Below are 21,093 nucleotides of genomic sequence, written 5' to 3' on the forward strand. Positions count from 1 at the left end.
CTTCCGAACTGCTAGGTGGGCAGGAGCTGGGACCGAAAGACGGGAGCTCACCCCGCCGCGGGGATTCGAACCGCCGACCATGCGATCGGCAAGCCCTAGGCACTGAGGTTTTACCCACAGCGCCACCCGCGTCCCCCAGTTTATTTTAGGTATGGTCTAATGTGATGTGAAATGTCTGGGAAATTCCGGACGTACGGCAGCCCAGACTTACGGCAGTTTTGGTCAGGGCTCTCATCGCTGCCATCTCCACAGTCATTTACACCATTGCACAGCTTTCTTTGACCAATGCAGCGTCCATTTCTGCACAGAAATTGATCTGGGGCACACTGGGGACTTCCTAAAGTGGCATAAAGGAAAGTCAGAAGCAGTTAAGAGTAGGTAATCGAATTTTCATGTACAGTAAGGATACTAATTTATCTCCATTTGCAGTCACATTCTAGAAGATTCCACGGCCTCAGTAAAATACAGGAAGCTGCCTAATACCAAGTCAGAACACTGACCTACTGTATCTAGCTCAGTAGCCTCAACTTACACTGTAACTTGAAGAGATAGTAGCACCGGGTAATACTATAAACATTGGGTGGTATTCAATGCTAGTCCCGCAAAGAGTAAATCCATTGAAGTTAATGGACATGACTAACTTAGATCCATTCTTTTCAATGGGATTTCACTATTAACTATGAAAACCCTTTAATAAAAACAAGTATTAAAATGAAGGATCGGGACATACTGGTTTGCTTCATCCAGTAGTTGGAACCAAATTCTGGAACTCCCTTCCCAATTCCGTAAATTATAATATTTGAGAACTGATTCTAATACAGGAAGGCTGATTAGGGTGGGGGACACACAAAACCCTGCAACACAACGGTTTGCTTTCACAATTTTCACCTGTATCCTCACAGTTTTCTTCATCGCTGTAATCAGTGCAATCATCCTCCCCATCACAGCGCCAAGACAGGCGGACACAGCGGCCGGATTTACAGCGGAACTGGTCAGCTGTGCACATAGACGTAGCTGAGGAAATAAAAATGAGAGAACTCAGTGAATTCCACCTGTTCTTCATCATCATGTTTTTTTTTGTATGTCACGTTACCCAAAAGTGCCTCACACCATCAGAAATGGTTTAGATTAACTTTTCAGTAGAATTCACTAATTAGAAAGCACCCCTAACTTTAAATAAAGTCTCATTTTTATTTTATATACTGTGATCTTTTTATGTGAACCGCCCTTAGACCTCTGGGTATAGGGCGGTATAATAATACAAATATTGAATAAGGCAAATAAGCATGTATCAGAAAAGTTTACATAACACAGCAATGTTTAAATATTATTCACTAATTGCAAAACATCCCTAAATTTAAATAGCCGTGCAAGCATTGATAGTATATATTCATTAATATGTTTGGCCTAAGATTAAACGCATTCCTAGCAACAGAAACACAAATATATAATCCAAACAATAAAGCCAGCGTGTCTTATCCAAAACTGAAAGTTGCCCCCTGTCTGATATCACCAGAGCCACACATCCCCTTTGCTGCCCCTACACTAAACCTCCTCTGTAAGCCCCAAGGCACTCACTGCAATTCTTCTCATCCGATTGATCGTCACAGTCAAAGTCACCGTCACATCTCCACCCAGCATTAATGCACAAACCATTGTTGCACATGAACTCGCCTGAGCGGCATGGCTGGTGAGAGGCTGCAAAGAGAAGACAGTGCATTGCAATCCATTCTTTATTGAGCCCAAATTAGAGTAAATCCCAGGTACCTCCACTGCATGTTCCCTAGGACATTTCCTTTCTTGCCTTTCCAACCCAGTGTTAATTCTGGGGAAATCCCTTGTTGCAAACAGAATCGCTGGAAGCAAATGTATTCTTGGATTTGTACTATTTCTTCTGAGCGTAGAAGCTACGGATTCTTGATGCAGCATAGTTTTGTCTTCTCAGAAATGAAATTGATTTTTTTTAAAAAAATGCAATGCAGCAACCCACCCAGCATGCCATCGCCCCAGGTAACTTACAGCAGTCGGATTCATCAGACCAGTCCCCACAGTCATCGTCTCCATCACAGTGGTAGATGTCCAGGATACAGCGCCCATATGCACACTGGAACTCCTCCAGGCTACATGTTGTTGCTGGAATATCTGATGCTAAAAAAAAGGATGAAGAATACTTATGTAAGGCTAGCCACCCTGTGCTTTTGGCACTGTGAGCAACAAGGTACACAGGAACACAGAAAATGGCCTTAAATCAAGTCACACCTTGGTACATCTAGGCCAGAACTTCAGGCAGGAATCTTTCCCAGCACTACCTGAAGATGTCAGGAATTGAAACAGGGACCTTCTGCAGGCAAAGCAAATGACCTAGCACTAAACTGTGGCTCTTCTCCAATACAGAAAGTCAAAAGAGGAAGGCATCATGCATATACAAGCCTGCCACTACACTGAAAAGTCTCAGTGTTACCTGCACTGCAGCAAATCTTTATTTCTGGACGAAATGTTCATTGCTTTGCAAGTATCCACCAAGAATGAAACCTTTGCAGCCCTTCCCTACTGTTATCCCAATACTACATATCAGAAAAATGAAAAACAGGGCATATTTCTCATATCTGAAGAGGTCATGCCCAGCAGCAGAGACGTTGTATCTTATCAGGTCTCACATAAGGGCATTTGCCTAATTTACCTAGGTCACCTTCCACATGGTAACTGCCCCTAGCGGTCCCACACATTAAAGCCAGCATAGTGCATACAATGAGCATGCTGAAAATTTGGGTGCCGTGGAGGAGGCAGTCCCCCTCCTGACATTCAGGTGCAGCAGGAAAATCATGTCCCTGAAAAGTAACCCTGTAGCTGCTGTTCAGTGGTGCCGCACCCTGATGAACGCTACCAAAAATAGAATTATTTGGGCAGGCAGATGCAGCAGCATGTGTGTGTGTGTGTGACAGTACACATATTAAGAACAGCAGATTTCAGCGCATGGACAAATCCATGAGGGAACCATAATGTGGAATGAATTATGGCGATCCGCAAGCATGCCAAGTGTTCATCAAGTGCTCTGAGCCCACTGTTTTCTAAAGGCCCCCAAAAAGCAAGCTAACCTTTTGAGATAGCTCCAGGCCATCACAGAGCTATAATTTTCCCTGTCCCTGGAACCACACCCATATACACCTAAGAACTGACTGTGCCAAGGTCTGATGTTAGCCAAGTTTCTAAGGCTGAAAAGCAGAGGGCACATTTGAGGGTTTAAATCTTGCTAACACTGCTGTGCAGAAGACATCCTGAGCGGTGCCAGGCTTTTGAAGAATTCGGCTTCTTTCAAAATGATGCCAGAACAAACATCTCTCTCTCCCCCTTTTTTTTTATTGTAAGAATTCTTCCCAAGAACTCTGACCCTGTGCAGCACCCAGCATAATCTATGACAAAGGTTTTACAATGAAGCCCTTCTCCACGGCAATTCTTTATGGCACAGAAAAGAGCCCTCCAAGGAGAATTAGGCAGGACAAGAACATTCTGTGTGTGCTGGGACAATGTGCCCAGGCACCGCTGTCAGGACTGTAAGATTCAAAGAGGGAAGAAACCAGAACCACAGAACACAAAAAGAAAAAGATACTCTGGGAGGAAGCCTGAGCAGAACTGCCACAGCAGGGGATGCACAAGTGTTCACACACACACACACACACACACACACACACACACACACACCAGCATTAGATTAGGTAAGGCAAATGAACGGCCACCAAGAGCCTAGCACAGTGGAATCCAGACCAAGGGTGGGCAGTGGTACATCTTCCGGTGATGCACAGAAGATCAGTAAATCTGACTCCTGACCAATTTACCAATAGCAGCGTGAGTGGAGAGGAAACTCCCCCCTCTCTAAATTAGACTGCTGAAAGAATGAAACCCTGGTATGAAAGAAAATCAAAGAGTAGATTTTTTTATTTTTGCACTTAAAAATTCAACTTGGTTCTGGTACTACAAACAGATTCTGGGGTCGCACACATGCTGCTCCACAATTTGAAGTGCTTGCATTCTCCCTCCCCACTAAGCCAATGTTTTGCACGTGGCTCTGTTGTAGGGAAAAGGGTAGAGCTTTAAAGCTCAACGCATGCTCATCACCTCTTGTCCAGACGATGCTTGGGGTCAACCGTTCTGGCCATGTATCTTTTCCCATTGCAAATACTAACCAAGAGGGATGGGGAACTTGGGGGCAGAGAAGCACAAATGATCTAGCAAGGCTACACCCTTCTAAAAGGAGGAAACACTACTCACCTTGGGTGTGTTTTTTTAAAAAGCTATTAAGGCAGATTTTTAAGAAGTACCCAGGCCTAAGAAGATACCTTTCCTAATCCCTCTTTTACCCTGCCGCTAAACATGGCAACGTTTGAGTTTCGTTCCTCTCCCATCCCTGAGGCATGGATGTTTATTAATAACCAGCGAGGGAAGGCCCAGCCAATGAACAGGAGAGAAAGAGAGAGGTTGGCTTTCTCTCTCAGAGCCTTTTTCCTGGCTCAGAAGTCTTTGCAGCTTTGGCTGCTGGCCAGCTCTTATTATCTGGGGAGATAAAAGACAACCCCACACAACACCGTTCCCCACCCTTGCCCTTCAGGAGCTGGCAGCCCCGGTCGTCTTCCCCACCCCCACCCCCAGACCTTTTGAAGTTTCCTCCTATCTAGAACAAATTCTGCAAAATGCCCTTGAGACAGAAGTGGAGGAGGAGGAAGAGAGGGAGTTCTGCCATTGCTACTGCTCAGACACAGAGGTAAGGGGGGAAACAGAAACCTGATAAAAAGCGCCAAATGACTTGCAGAAAACAGGCAACCCCACAATAGACTACAGCCAGCTCCCCCAATATTAACTCACTGGTGATAAAACTTAAGGACCAAGCAAAGGGAGATTATGGGAGGGATGAGTCCATAGGCTGCAGCCAAGGATAAAGTCCTGGGAAGGAATTCATCGAGAGTGCTTCCTCAGAATCTTTGGGACAAATTCAAGCAGATCCTCTTCCACCACCCGCCCACCCCAAAAAGTTGAGCCGCTTTCCCATGCTCACAAAAATCTTTGCTCAAGGTGTGGTTCAAAGCCCCAGTGCTCAGGAAACAGATAGGGGAAACAAACCTCAAGTTGCCAAGAGATACCAGAGATATACAAAATGAGTAACATGGGGGCTTTTATGGGACCAAGAAAACAAATAGACTAACTTAAAAGAAAAAAAGCAGCACTACTTTCTTAAGTGGTAGCAAAAGGTTAGCCGAATTTTTCCTACCAAGAGAGCAACAATAGCTTGTATCAAAAGATACAGGCTGCTCAGGGGGTTGCAGTCATCTTAGTCTCACAAATTTAGAAACACGGAGAACTTTTACACACAACTATGAGTAAGAGAACGTGGCTGGTAGCTTGGTTTGGCTGCAGATGTTGAAAACTTGCAGAGTGGTTTATTCCCCCTCCCTGCTTCTACAGGGGCAGTAGGTCAGTGTTGGGAACTGGGAGCCCAGGTTTCAAATCCAGTGTCAGCCATGAAGTTCACTGGGTGACCCAGGGCCCGTCCCTGTCTCATAACCTAACCTACCTCACAGGATTGTTGTGGGGATAAAATGGGGAGGGGGAGACCACGTATGTCAATTTGAGCTCCTTGGAAGAAATGTTTTTAATGATAACCAACCTGCATAATGGGGGGTGGGGGTGGTTAACATGCCCTTCCTTTGAAGAAAATGGCAAGTCCAACACAACTCTCCCCTTCACATAAGTGTTTCTGGAGTAACACTCAAGGAAGAATATGAATGGAAATGGTGACGTTGCAACTAAAAATCTTATTGCTTTCTCTTTGAGCAGCATATCAGACCCTTTAAAGTTCGTCCTTGCTCACAGGTATTTCTTGAATAATGAATACAGATTTTCAACTGCAATGTGACTTTTCCCCATTTGCGTTTATTACGAGTCACTCTAAAAAACATCCGTGTGGGAGAACGCATTGCTCTTTTAAGACAGAAAGAGAAGAAAGGTGCTGCAGAAGGTTACAGCTGCTCTAGCTGCAGCCCATTATCATTTCAAAGCTTAAGAGAGATGCATGCTGTTATCAAAGGGAGGAGGGGTGATGTAATTTTAAGCAGAGCTTTGGGCTCAGGAGTATGAATTTGGCAAAATGCCTGCACAGATTTGCACTGCTAATCTATATGCTCTATTACACCACTGCAAGGCTTCAGAGTCACAATAGGTCCTTATTTCAAGAGAAAACTGACGTATGCCTAGCATTCATTACAAAAGATACCATGTGACATCAGAGTGGAAAGTACGACTTGGGGGAGAGAGAATACTTACGGCAGTTCTCTTCATCTGATCCATCCTTGCAGTCTGTATCCCCATCACAGAACCAGTGTTCAGCAATGCAGCTGCCATCGCTGCAGCGGAACTCCTTGTCCGAACACTTCCTCATATCTGGAAGGCAGGACAAGGAGCAGTTCAATGCAAAGGTCATTCCCCCATCCCATCCCACCCTCCTAGGAACCAGACTCTGATCAGGCGACCCACCGGTCAACATGAGAAGGTGCCTCAACACCCACCTCATCATCTGCTAGCCCACAAATGCGCTCACTGCTTATGTGCTCTTTCCTTTTTAATACAGTGGTACCTCGGGTTAAGAACTTAATTCATTCTGGAGGCCCGTTCTTAACCTGAGGTACCACTTTAGCTAATGGGGCCTCCTGCTGCCGCCGCCTGTTCTCATCCTGAAGCAAAGTTCTTAACCCGAGGTACTATTTCTGGGTTAGCAGAGTCTGTAACCTGAAGCATCTGTAACCCGAGGTACCACTGTACTAGGCAATGGGTTAATTTTTGAATGGACCTTCAGGAATTCTGAAGAAATACAAGAAGGTTCACACAAGGCTGGTGATAACACGACAATGGGGTTTTGTCTGGGAGAGGCCCAACCTTTCAGGAGCAGCCTATAGCAACAAAGGAATGCAGCATAGTTCCCGTTGCTCAGCCCAGAATAATCAAATTTGTAATCTTAATTTCCTCTGAGGTAGCCAGTGTGGTGTAATGGTTGGAAGCGTTGGACTAGGAACTGGGAGACTAGGGTTCACCCTAAAGCTCACTGGGTGACCTTGGGCAAGCCACTGTCTCTCAGCCAGATGTACCTCACGAGGTTGTGAGAATAAAATGGGGGGGGGGAGAGAACCACGTATGCCACCTTGAGCTCCTTGGAGGCAAGGTGGGATTTGCAGGTTATATAAATATAACTTTAACATCATATCATATACAATAATGGTCTGGTTGGAGAGTAATTCCCAGCCTTCTCCCTCTGTGCAAAATATTTTTTGAGCATTTTTTGTTTCGATCTCACCCACTGACTTGGAAGCAGTGACCAACCAGCCCTATCTGCTACCCTAAATCCCCACCGCCAGCAGTCTTCCTGCAAAGGTTCCGAAATGCACAAATCTTAGCCCACTGCCTTCAACAAAAGTCCACACAAGCCCTTCTCTAGCAATCTCTGTGGGATTTGGCTACTAACCACATTGTTCATCGCTGTTGTCCCCGCAGTCATTGTCACCGTCACAGTGCCACAGGCTGCGTATGCAGTATCCATTCTGGCATGAAAACTCATCCTCCTTGCACTCCCGTGGAGCTGTAAAGGATACAGGAAGCACAAATGGCGAGCAAAGTCAGAAACACACACAGGTTCGCTTAGCCGGGAAAGTGTTTGTGTGCTGCCCAGCATCATTGAGAACTGTGTCCTCTTTCAATTTATGGGGCATGCCCTTATTACGGGAGCCCAGCATCAAGCGAACAGCAGCATGAGGACACCATCCCCAAGGGCTTGAGGCAGCGCATCCCACCTACTAGAGGAGGCCACTCGATGCTCAGCCTGGCTGGGACTGCAAACTACACCACAGTAATTACAACTGCTGCTAATAACAACAGTGGTTTTTAGTGACCTGTCTTACTCCTGCAAAGAGCCAGCTATGCTTGAGATACGCCAGCTATGCTCTTTGTGCTCTTGGAAAACGATTCTGAACACGAGACCTGCAGAAGCAGATTGCCAGGTGGGGGTGGAGCCACGACGCCAGCTTCCCAGGCAGGTGAGCCACGACTCTGGAGCCGCTATGCTAGCTTCCTACCAGGTAGGGTGGAACAGCAGTAGTGGCTCTGCCCTGTTTCTGAGGACCGGTGAGGAGTGAACTTACGGCAGTCTTGCTCATCGGAGTCATCTTCGCAGTCATTGTCTCCATCGCAGACCCATGAGCGACGGATGCACTTGCCGTTGTCGCAGTGAAAATCCAAGGGGGAGCAAGTGGGCAGCACTAGAATGGAAGGAGGAGAAGAGAGGGAACTGATTAAGAGCACCCAAAAGGTTTCACCAATACATGGGTTTGGTTTTTTTGTACTTTTGTGCAAAGAGAACTAGGAACAATAAAAGAGAAATTACACATGACCAACTTACTAAAACAAAGTTAGTAACCGTAATGAACCCAGGATACTTCTGTCTGGGCAGGGCTCTCTTTATCCAAGCTCTTTTTTCTTTTTCTTTCACTAATTTATTTTCTTTTTCAAAATAATAAAAACGGTTACAAGAAAAACTGGGTGTAAGTCTAGTTATGTAATACAATCTCCACCAAAAATAAAACATTACATTGATTATGTAATGTCATTTCAAGCATATTCTTAAGGCATTAGTGGTTAATATCGCTCTCCACAGAAAAATTTGAGTAGTTGGTGGGAGAGAATTGTTATGTTCATCCCTTGCATATGAAAAGAAGGAAGACCAGGGTTCTTTTTTTGGTCAATATTTTTTATAATGTATATAAAACAGAGAAAACAGATATAACAACTGGTGAAAATGAAAAGATGAAAACAGAACTATAAAACAGGCGTGTAGAACGAGTACAAGGTTTCAACAAGGGTATCTCTTTTTGTTGCACACCTTCTGCTACCCTTCTTAGCCTGGTTAGTTGCTCTGAGATGGCCGTATCCCAAATGCTGCTCAACCATACCTCGAGGGTAGCTCAGCCTGAGATTTCCAAAAGCACACTATCACCAAAAGTGAAAGCTGCATGACATAAAAGCAATGCAGAACAGGAATCGCTATGCCAAGAGCTGTAGCTTAGTTGGTAGAGCATCTGCTTTGCATGCAGAATGTCCCATGATGGATCCCTGAGTAGGGCACCTCTGGGTGGGGCTGGGAAGAGGGCCCAGCCTGAAATCCTGGAGGGCCACTGTCACTCAGTGTAGACAGGCTAATGGTCTGGGCTCAGTATAAGGAAGCTTCCTACATTCCTGGCAAAAGGGGGAAACCTATTTCTCTCCCCTCCTCCTTTTAACTAAGCAAGAGAATGCGTGCGGATGCCAGACGACAAATGAGCCACAAGGGCACACTTGTTGCTCTATTAGTTGTTCATTTGGAGAGGCCCCAACTACATCCCAAGACGCGCGCAGTGAGAATGCGTCCACAATTCTCAGCGGTTATTCAGTACTGGCAGCCTCACATCCCCAAGCAAGCAAGAAGAATAATCCCTTAGAAAGGTGAAGCTGCCATCCGTAAAAGGCCGGAATTCAAAAGGACAGCATAAATCAATCACAGCCCTGCCTCCCCCCTCAGGGTTGAAAGAAACTCTCAGCCTTTGGGAGGGCTGCGCTTTCAAGGGCTGCCAACTATGACTGGAAGGGAGTAGCACCGGGACTTTGCTCCTGACAGGTGTGTTCTCCAAAGGAACAATGTTACTTCCAACTATTTTTTAAAAAAGAAAGGAAGAATAGAACAGAGCAAAGAGAAGATGGAGATTGTGAAACCCTTTCATCCCTGCCTGGTCTGCTGATACTATCTCCCAGCTGTCATCACCTGGGCTTCTTCCCTTCCACCAACACAAGAGAATGGCAGGGGAATGAATGCAGCAGTAACACACACAAGGAGCAGGAGGAAAGAGAAGTCCCCTTGCAGTCTAGGAACGACACTCTGGATGGTCAAGTGTTGCTTGCTTCAAGCTCCACATCAACTGGAATTGCCTGCCACTGTCCAGTGCAAACAACAGTTAACCACACAATACAGATTGTCCTTTTCCATTTCCCCATTTACCTGACTTTATCTAAGGCAACGGCTGCAAGTTTAACATGGGAAAGCAAAGCCCATGTTCCCAGCCTTCCCAGCCTTGAAGACTCGTATCTCAAATGGAAGGAAGGAAAAACTGTTCCTAGCCAAGGGAGAAAGGGATCCAAAAGTTACCACAACATATAACCAGGCTGTTATTGGAAGATGAACTTCAAAATTAGTTGCGTGCTCCTCCAATGGGTGGCCTTACTCCTTACAATTAAAAGTCCTCTCTTCTAAAATGCTCCAGGTGAATAGGTGGAATGGGATTATGTTGGCTGGCCCCAAACTCACCTCTGAGCTCTGGAACAGAAGCTGAAAATAAGGTTTTTACAAGCCAGAGCTGCAAAGGAAGAAGAAGGAATGCACTGGTACATTCCCAATACTTCCTTGCAAATTTGGCATCACGGCTTTGTCTGATGTCAATCAGCTCCAGATGACAGGCCTTGTTTTCTCATAACCACCTCACAGGTCATATGGGGAGGTATGGTCGGTTATTAAATTTGTTTTTTAACATGATGGAACATTCAAACATGGGGTCTCCATTTGCATTCTGAATTGGTATAATTCCAGAAGGCCCATGTCATGTGCTTTCTAAATCCACAGACCCAGTCCTTCCTCGACAGCAATTAGGTACCATTCAAATGGCTGCTTTCATGGGTTGGACCAGCAAACTATGCTCATGATGAAACAAATAAATGCTTCACAGATCCAAACAGCAATGTTTCACATATCACACAACTCCTAGAACACAACTGCAAGGGCACACTTGGATTACACCATCAAGCTTTGTTTTTTTTCCTTCAGATCTCTTAATGTGAGATGGAGTACCCCCTTATTTTGCCTTGCATGAACAGCAGAAGAAATATTTGTTGTTTCATATATTTCAGGTTAAAACAAGAATGTAAACCTGCTGGTTGACAATCTGAGATCATGCACATTTAATTCTCGGCTCAATTACAACACTCTGTAACCCCTTACTGGTTAAATGCAGTATGAAAAATAAAGTTTTGTGACTGGGACGCTTTCAAAACAATGTATAAGCCATACCAATTCTGCTCTTTCTATATCTAATGTAACTTAAGCTACTTTTCCATCCTGGCCAATGAGGAGTAAGGCATAACTAGAAAGCCTGTTTATTCTGAACTATCTCTTCGTTTCCTTAACTCCTGGAAATACGGTCTTCCTCTCCATATAAAAGGGGGGAGGTGTTTTAAGACCTAGAAAGGCAGAGCACATTGATGTGATGGGAGAGGAGATAGCACTTTCTCTGCGCAGACCAAACTCTCCCAGGCCTCAGCTGTAGCACAAAAACGCACAATCCCACCCCTCCCAACATATGCAGCCTTGAGCCCCAGCATGACTAATCACCAAAGGTCTGAGCAGTAGCCGCCTGGAAGGGAATTTGCATGCTGGCTCTCTGGGGGAGAATTCTTCTGGCTCCCACAGGGTTAGGCCATTAGCGCTGGTTCACAGCCGATACCATTATCCTATTGAACTGCTGCTACTCTCATGAGGCAACTGCTCAAAATGAAATTCCAAACCTACAGGGACTAGTTCCTCCCAATGTAATGCCCTCCTTAAATATGAAAAATGAGCTTCAAGTTAGGGGGAGAGAGAGGGGGGCGGGAGGGAAAGTGACACAGGGAAACGGTTGCACACAAAGAGGGGCCCTTGTTCCCTCTTCAGCATGTCTGCCAATCCAGCAAAGTCAGGCTGTGTTGTTCATACTTGGCCATGGGTGGACCATCTTCAAACTTGCAGGATCTATTTTGGATTTTTACTAGAACTTCAAGCTCCACCAACCAGAGCCAGGTGCAAAATAATAGCTCAGGGTGGATGGACACACAGTTATAATTAAGGAATGGGGTGCTGCTGCGAGCACATCCTCAGCCCAGGAGTTTGTTTCCTGTATCATAGAACATCAGATCCCAAGAAGAACGTAAGCTCCTAAGAAGAACATAAGCAATGTGCTACGATATTAGACTGCTGGATAAATTGCAGTAGATCAGGAAGAGTTTTGACAACTAAATGCTTGACAATGGCAATAACAGAAGCCTTTTTCTTTCAAAGTAGACTGTTAGAGAAGGGATAGTACCTCTGGCGGGGGAAACGTCATGTTCCTTCTGGGGTCTACCTCTGGTCCTCACCCTGCACTCAGCTCTCACCTGTAACTCCCAGAAGCTGTCAGCATGTGACAGCAGCAACACGCCAGGAAACCATTCTGACTGGCCAGCTTAACCAGGTGAGGGTAGCTGATGGGTCTCAAACCCTTGGTGAGTTAAGGACTTCCCCTGTGTGTGAAGACAGGTTCTGGTGGATTGAGCAGCTGAGACTAATATAGGGTCCAATGGTCAAGAAGGTAGTTTCTGTAGAGTGAAGGGAGGGACAGAAAGGGACCCATCTAGGGGAAGGAAAACTCGGATCCTAAACCTCTGCTGCCTTGTGTGGTATCTTCAGGAAAAGAAAAGGCTAAGGAGTAAATCCTACACAAATCCAGAGTGGAGCCTCCTTCTGGCAACTCCTGTAGCCAAGCTGGTGCCAAATGTATTCCTCTGATTTCCTTTAGACCACCTCAGTGAGGTCAAGGGGGGGGGTCCTCGTTGTTTGGGCAGCCCAGGACATCCAGATACACTGCCCATTTTCTACCTTGAAAATGCAAACCGCTCCAACTCCTATGTCAGCCTAGGTCTTCAGTGAAATAATTACTCCCAGTTTTGAAGTGGAAATCATACTTCACCTTTCCTTAGCCCTTTAAAAACCTCCCCAGCAAGTCTGGGAAAGTGATGCAATGGGTATGAAAGCAAAAGCCCTTCCTTCCTTCCTTCACTCCACCTATGTTAGGAGGTCCCGGAGTATACACAATTGGGGTGAAAAACCAAGGGAAGTGTCTGACTAAATAGTAATTATAAAATGATTGCATCCTTGCCAATAAAAATAAAAATAAACCAAACGCTAGAGTTCCATCCAGGAAACTGCAATTAACAGCGGTCAAAGGGTATCAGCAAAAGTCTAAAAAAAGGAGAATAGCTCTCTACTGTTTTGCATCAAGAGTCAGAAGCATGACAGAGGATGCGCTCATTGGAAAGAATCTGGCTCTCCAAAAACATGCGCATACCCTGGAGGCCAGAGTCAAGGCGGCCAACTTTGAGGAGTTGAAGGAGACAAGAGAGAAAATTACCTCCACTGTCAAAGTAAGTCTGTTTCTGAATAACATTTGCTGGAAATCACAGGAGAGTAGAGCGCTGTTGTACTCAGGTCCTGCTTATGGTCTTCCCACAGGGATCTGGTTGGCCACTGTGAGAACAGGATGCTGACTAGATGCGCAACTGGCACCATCCAGCTAGCCCTTCTTAAGTTCTTATACGATATCTATAACATAAGCTGACCACTTTTTTCAAAAGTCCACATATACCTTATATATTGCATACATATAGTACATGAAGTGGCACTGTATGTAAAAGAAGACTTAAGTTATGAGGCTTTTCATCTAGTCAATCCAAGATTCAGGAGCCATTGGCTTCCTTCCAACCACAAAACCTTGCCAATGAAAAAGCCAATATTGCTGCTTGGGATTAGCAGCCAATAAATAGATATCCTATATTCTTCTTTATTTCCCATTTCATTCAACCATGCTGGAAATACCCACATACATCAATGACCATCAACCGGCAAAATCCAAATGAAAAAGACCTTTCTCTTTTCCTCCTATCACTGAGACAGCATTCACAAGAGCCTCTATAAGGAGCTCCTATATTTCCAAGGTGTTTGATTTTCTAAAACCCTTCTAAAAGCACATAATTATGCTTGATAACTTCTCAAGTGCCAAATTGCCCATTTTCACAATGGGGAAAAACTGTACTTAACTAGCATTAGTTTCCAGCCTAAAAAGCAGGCGGTTTCAAAGGCAATCAGTAATCCCATTAGTGACTATAAGTTCCATGAAGGATTCCTACATGAGGATGGGTGAAAAAGCAGAAAAGCAGCAAAAGCCTCTCCTCTCAAAACACTTCATTATCAAGGCTGACCTTTAGGCTGGCACAACTAAACCCTTTTGAACATACTAAATTCAGCCTAAATCTTCTTCTCACTCCCAACCAAAAATCTTTTAGAGCAGCTTCATTTGCATTATATTTGCATCAAAGGGTTAATCTTTGCAGAGAGGTAAAAACATGTATACTATCATATATAGTGGATGGCATTCAACTTTTTTTTCCTCAGAGTAGACTCATTGAAACAAATGACCATGACTAACTTGGGTCCATGAATTTCAAGAGGAATTCTAAGTAAAACTTAGCTGAATATCATGCTGATGCATTGTGAACAGCTTTAAGTATATTTATAATATGTTGTTGTTGTTGTTGTTGTTGTTGTTGTTGAGTATTAAAAACACAATAAACCCTGTGCTCATTGCTTTTGTGTTCCATTGCGGAAGAAAGGAATGATATAAATTAATAACTAAACAAAAATAATGCATGTGACATCTCTTACCCACATAATTGGCTTTCATTTGTGACCCTACAACTGTAAGACAACAGTTGACTCTGACTTGAGAAAGGAATCAGCCAGGCTTGCAGAAGATGGCAAAAATCAGCTCTTTGCGCTTCTCCTCTACTTTGCTTTGGGTCAAGCATCCAAGCAACTGGGATGCCTGGCCTAAGCTGAATGCCCAGGTGCTCATGAAGCGAAGGCAGCTCTGTGCTTTTGCCTAGCTCCGTGCTTGTCGTGGAACGCTCTGCGCTCTATGCCAGGTCCGAGGAGGAGGACTCTGGGGAGGGCCTCAGCGGGACCGGGGGGGGGGGATTATGGGGCACCCTCCCTAAGTGATCAGAGAGAGACAGACCAGGGGGCAAGTGGGAGCAACAGAGCTGATCAGGATGGAGGTGAACCCCTAGCACCTCTTTCCCTGTTGCCTGACAAGGAGGGAGGAGTAACGCTGGTTGCTCTGGCGATGCAGTGGGCGTCTGGCAGCACATGAGCATCAGCACAATGACACTGACAGTTAAGTGCAGGTGGGAAAGACTGACTCAGTCCTTTAGTGCCATGTGCCCGGCAGGTGGGTGTGCAAGCTGCGGATGAGGGGTGTGCAGCTCCCACACCTGTACTCCCTTAGGTGCAAGGCACACCTGGTAGTGGGAGGGATCCTTAAGGCATGAGGAGGCCGAGCATCCTTGTTGTTGACACAACTTCCCTGGGTGGATGTTTGGGAAAGGAGTTGCGTGAGGACCAAGAGTGATGGAAGGCAGTAGGGACCTGTTGGAAGAAGGTGAAGGAGCAATGTCTGGGGGAGAGCTGTGTTGGAGGGAAGAGCAGCAGACATCAAGAGGACGGAAAGAGAAGGGCTGCAAGCTGCCAGGTTGGGCCAGGAGCTCTTGAACTCTGGATGGTGGACTACTATTTGAGGGACACACTCCCTGAGCACACCCCAACCCCACGGCACAACGGCGACACTGGAGACAAGCCAACTCCCCGAGATAGGAAGTGCTCTTTGAAAGCCACATACCCAAGGACTGACTCTGAAGCAATGATATCAGATAACAAGGAGAACAAGGAGAATACTTCAGAGGATGAAGTATGTCAGGGAAAGACACAAAATCAGAGCAGCCGTTAGCAAGAAAGACATGGGTGAGTGCATCCATAAGCTCATTCTGCAATTGACAAACGACAAAAAGAAAAAAGAAAGAAAAGCAATGCTTTGATTGTCATATGCTGTTCCATTGCTCACTTCAACATGATTCTGCACTTCACATACGCAGCTGCTAATTCCCACTCCCCTTGTTTTTAAGAAGGCTGTTGTTGTTTCTGTAAGGGCACATTCTAATTCATTGCTCTCTGCCACGCTTGATTTTAAAGACTCTTGCTGGCTCCCCCTCCTCGAAAATTATGATGGCACTCTGCAGCTCCAGAGAGGCAAGGCAAGGGGCTCATGCATTCATTTCTCTAAGAATGCACCAATGGCACTTCTAATTTCACTTAGTTTTAAACTATGGAACTCAGTCCCACAGGAGGCGATGGGGGCCACCAATTTTGATAGCTTTAGAACAGTATTAGACAAATTCATGGAGGAGAGAGCTATTGATGGCTACTAGCCATGATGGCTATGCTCTGCCACCACACTTGGGAGGCAGCAATGATTTTGAATACCAGTTGCTGGAAACCACAAGAGGTTTGCACTCAAATCCTGCTTGCTGGTTTCTCAGAGGTATCTGGTTGGCCACTGTGAGAACAGGATGCTGGACTAGATGGGCCACTGGCCTCATCCACCAAGCTCATCTTAGGTTCTTAATAAAGCAGAAGTGCAAGCCACAGAAAATTTATTGGGAGGTCTAAGCATCTCTACCTCCTTTTTCTCTATGGCTTTTTCAGCCACATAGACACATTTCAACAGGTACAAAAGAGCAGAAACCAAAAACATTTCCCCCCACACCAAATTAAGGCTTGGTACCAACGTGCCTCCTCGTGTCTTCAGATAAGCCCATCCCAATTAAATATTTAGAGGGCAAATGGATTTCATTTTTATTTTTTGGCCTAGGGAAAATGAGTAGATTAATTCAGTTGGAGGAAAAGAAGGAAGACAACTAAGGAAACTAAACAGACACTGGTTTGGTAAAGATGAAAATCCTTCAAATGTAAAGTTTGCAGATGAAAAAGGAAGTGATGCTGCTTACCGGCAAGACCATTTACGATATTTTTTGCTCTATGAGACTCATTTTTTCCCTCCTAAAAATAAGGGGAAATGTGTGTGCATCTTATGGAGCGAATGCAGGCTGCGCAGCTATCCCAGAAGCCAGAACAGCAAGAGAGATCGCTGCTTTCACTGCACAGCGATCCCTCTTGTTGTTCTGGCTTCTGAGATTCAGAATATTTTTTGTTTTTGTTTTCCTCCTCCAAAAACTAGGTGCATCTTATGGTCTGGTGCGTCTTATAGAGCGAAAAATACGGTCTGTGAGAAACCAAGAACTGCAAAGGAGGTGCAAGGCTATGAGATTCAGAAAAAATGCTTTGTATGTATTTTTTAAACCATCACCGTAGCCAAGTAACATGCAAGACTCGTTAAAAAAAACCACAGCTAGGAGACTCTCAGATCACAGTATTCGAACAGACGTACTAGACACACAGCATGTGACACGCTGGGCAGTTACCAAAGGTGAAAATTGAGTTGCACTACCAAATATATAGCAATAATTTAAGGTTTGCACCTGATGCAGAGCACCATGATGATCCCTTGCCGAAATGTGCATAACTATATCTGTTCAATCAACTCTTCACACTTTCCCTTTGCACACGAGTGCATTCAGTTATTTCAGAAACAATATAAAATTATTTGCAGCACAGCTTAAGACCACACCATTAGAGTAAAGTTTATTTAAAACCACGTTTAAAAAGACACTATGAAGACACTAGAGCCTCTTGGGGGAGGCCATTCCATGACCACATGATTCCTTATGCTCCTTGATCAGTCATGTCTTCTTCTGGGGAAGTTTGATGGCTCCTGTGGAATTCCTTGACAATAGAAGCAAGAGCCATCCCTCCTCATTTCTAGAAGTCTTCTTAAAATTGTATCATTCAGACAGGTGTTTCAAAACAGAGATTCTTTGCCAACCAGTTCTTACCGTGTGCTTGATGATGTTTTCATTGAAATGCGTACTGCTGTTTTTGGTCTGTATAACACCTTGCAATATTTTATATGAAAAGGCCATTTATAACTATTTAAATAAATAAATACATCTTTCAGGTAACCTTGTCCCAAGGCGTTTAGAAATGTAAAGAAATCCAGCATTGAAAATGGGGTCCAGAAATGTATGTGTGCATGTACAATGACTGCACACATGTAGACAGACAGATATATATACATACATGTGTGTGCGTGCACACATGTAAGTATGGATTTTTTAAAAAAGTAAAATGGCTAGATTCTACTTTTCAGGAATCGCTGCTCCTTATTTCATAATCCAAGGGCTGAGAATTATAAATCGGGGCTCTCTTTATTCAGATGAAGTGCATTTTTACTTTGAGATTTCATTACTATGTACTTCTGGATATTAAAAATACTAACAATTAGCATCCTTGTTTTGGCTCTACAGTCATTGTGATGGCAGTTCTTATGCAAATAGGACAGTCTGTCTGCAGAAGTGCAAATTTTGGAATTGTGGATGCGCTGTAATTATGATTCAAGTCTAGATCTCTCTGAGGGAGGTTCTGTCCTTTTTCTGCATTGCTAAAACTCAACTTTCAAGTCAACCGATGTACATGGAGAATCATTACTAGACATTTAAAATAGAAGAGTCATTTGCTATTATGGATTTTTGACAGGCATCTTTTGCAGTAGCTTGTCTCATTGTTCAACTCCTATTTCAGCAAGGATGCTTGCTCCTCAGTAGAAATGAGATTATTCTTTCTAGAGAGGGGTACGCATAGTTTTGCAAAACAAAAGCAAAAAATGAGAAGCTTTTCTGTACATTTTTCATGGGTGTTGCACATTTCAATGTGGATGTTCTCAGTGCACATTCTCCCACATTCAAGGAGAAGGTATGTTTTACCTGCTTCTTGTTTCAGACTTTTGGGGCTGAAAGGTACGTATATGTAAATCACTCGTAAGGGTGGTGAAATTGTTTTCCCTATTTATAAATCAGTTTTTATACCACTTTCCTTGTTTTGGGGGAATCCTGTGATTTTGTCTGTTGTTTCTAATGCTCTTGAGGACCTTCTCCTCTGTTTTAGGACCACAAGGAAAAACTGAAGGTTGGAGACACCCCCACCCACACCGGCTGCAAACTCTGTTTTGTTTTCTTTTTGTTGACAGCATGGGCCACCAAAGCTAATTAAGCAAGCAGCTAGCTCTCCTCACAGCCACAACCTTCCAAGAACGCCAACAAAGGAAATGTCTGGAAAAGGGACATGTTGCAACACGTCCCAAGTTAGCAACATGCCACTGACTCTGCTGGACTGCGAGAAACTCTTCACAGTGGTGGCAAAAAGCAACCTGTGACTTTTCACAGCATCCAGGCACACACCAATCCTCTTTCGCCTCAATCCTTCCCCTCTCCCTCCCTTCCTCCCTCTTAAGAATGGATTGTTCGCTTACTGCAGCCGTCTTCATCACTGTGGTCCCCACAGTCATTGTCACCGTCGCACTGCCACTGAGCAGGGATGCAAGTGCATTCGCCAAAAGCACTAACAGCACAGGTGAAGTGGTTTCGTCCGCAAGCACACTCTGCGCTGCTGCCGCCACTGCTGCCTGCACCTGCAGGGAGAAAATAATCGACATGCTTTAGAGGTAAGAAAAAGCAAGGGACACCTAACATCACGTTAATGCGCATGAATGCAGTGCAAAATGACACTGGGAATATTCCTATGAACCACACATACTCCCAGCATTCCACTGTGTGTTAAGATTCCCGAGATGCAACTGACTGGAAGCAATGACTGAAAAGCAATCATTCAGGGGGGAAATCTAAGGGTTGGTTCCACGGCCAAATATCTGGAGCAGCTTACAGCAATATCCTATTTACAACACCTCCATCTCCGCATCACCACCACATACATGCATGGATCCCATATTTGGGCAATTCCCAGAGTCCTTGGCAGATATATGATGACTTAAATAAAGTAGGGAAGCCTGCAGGTTTTTATAGGCTTTCTAACTGTTTACTCTCATCCCTTGATTCCAGAAAGGGGATAAGCTGAAGAATATTCCACAAAACCACAGTGCACACATGCCATCATTTCTGCTTCATAAAAAAGGCAGCTGCTCCTCAGCCAGCATTGTCATGTGCTAATTTCCATTTTTTCCTTCACATTCTTACAGCTGAAATGCTCACAGACTTATAATGATACTGTACCTGAAATAGGAGATATGTCCTAGGTACGTGGTCATATCAAGAAAAGAAACAAGGAAGTAGCTACAAACAGACTGAGTGAAGTCAAACTCTTTGCAAGTAAGTTCTGCCTCTAAAAATAGGACACGTGTGATAGCTCACTCATGTGTTTCAGAAAGCCAGAACAGGATCCATGCCTCTGATTATGACCCCCTCAGCGTCTCATGTTCCATCCCTGGTCAACTAAGGAGATTCGGAAATGAGCAGGAAGTCAGGGCACCTGCCTATTAGGCAAGCAAAGCAGTGCTTAAGGGGATAAAATATACGCTTATCGTAATCAAGTCAAAATGTTTCTGGTGCTGTTTGGGCTGATGCAGACTTTAAATCCGGTAACAGCTATGGTATCTCTTCTAAGTGCAAAATATTTCTCTAGAATCTTTCATGTTGTCAGAGGGAAAAGCAATTTACCCAACGTTTGTCCAAAAATTGTATCACCTTTCTTAGAGACAAGGAAGAAGATATTTCACCCCTTACGCCGAAGACAGGGGTCTGCTTCCCACAACCTTTTATTAATTCTCTACTGATGCTATTAATCAGCCATCACTACAGCAAGATAATATTGCTGGCTCTTCATTAGCATGCCATTGCTCTACATTCTTTGGAGAACTGCTTCATTTAGGAAGCTTAACAATTGAGGAAGGCTGTACTTTTACACACAGGCTAGTTAGCAGGACAATCTTCTTTGATCTGAAGGGATATTCTTTCCATAAATGAACTTCAGAAGCAAATGGCTACTATTCCTTCGCTTGTCACTTGAAGCAGTGATTTTTAACCTCAAGTAGCAGTTTCCCACTGAAGAAAAGTACAGTTAATCCAGTCTTAATAGAGGGATTTGCTGACCCATTGTTTTAAGAGAACTTTTCTGTCAGAAACTAGGAAGGCCACACTGCACTCATATGTTCTGACGACAGAAGAAACATCACTCACTGATATAGTCCACAAAGATCTGTTAACGCAGCATAAGAAGCAGAACTAATTTCAACCAGGGGTCCAACACCTGACCAGAATCCCATCTACTTATAAGTATGGCTACGTAATGTGGTATTGTAGGTCACCAATTTCACAGGTGTCAAGGTCCACTGGCTCAGTATCATGCTCCATGGGCACCTTTGGAAGATGACACAGTCCAAGCTTAATTAC

General features: G+C 44.4%; 1 protein-coding gene across 4 annotated transcripts in view; it reads right to left on the bottom strand.

The window, feature by feature from the left end:
* The window catches only part of LRP4 (LDL receptor related protein 4), a 100,514-nt gene that overhangs the window by 36,431 nt on the left and 42,990 nt on the right, over positions 1-21,093 (bottom strand). For all 4 annotated transcript variants that reach the window (XM_083603735.1, XM_083603734.1, XM_083603733.1 and 1 more), the window contains exons 2-9: positions 19,161-19,313; positions 8,178-8,294; positions 7,505-7,618; positions 6,313-6,429; positions 2,020-2,148; positions 1,579-1,698; positions 889-1,014; positions 212-337 (exon numbers count right to left, since the gene is read on the bottom strand). In XM_083603735.1, the coding sequence (XP_083459861.1) occupies positions 212-337; positions 889-1,014; positions 1,579-1,698; positions 2,020-2,148; positions 6,313-6,429; positions 7,505-7,618; positions 8,178-8,294; positions 19,161-19,313 (1,002 nt within the window). The remainder of the gene's footprint in view (positions 1-211; positions 338-888; positions 1,015-1,578; positions 1,699-2,019; positions 2,149-6,312; positions 6,430-7,504; positions 7,619-8,177; positions 8,295-19,160; positions 19,314-21,093) is intronic.

This window comes from Podarcis filfolensis (assembly GCF_964270895.1).
Source record: "Podarcis filfolensis genome assembly, chromosome: 1".
NCBI lineage: Eukaryota > Metazoa > Chordata > Lepidosauria > Squamata > Lacertidae > Podarcis > Podarcis filfolensis.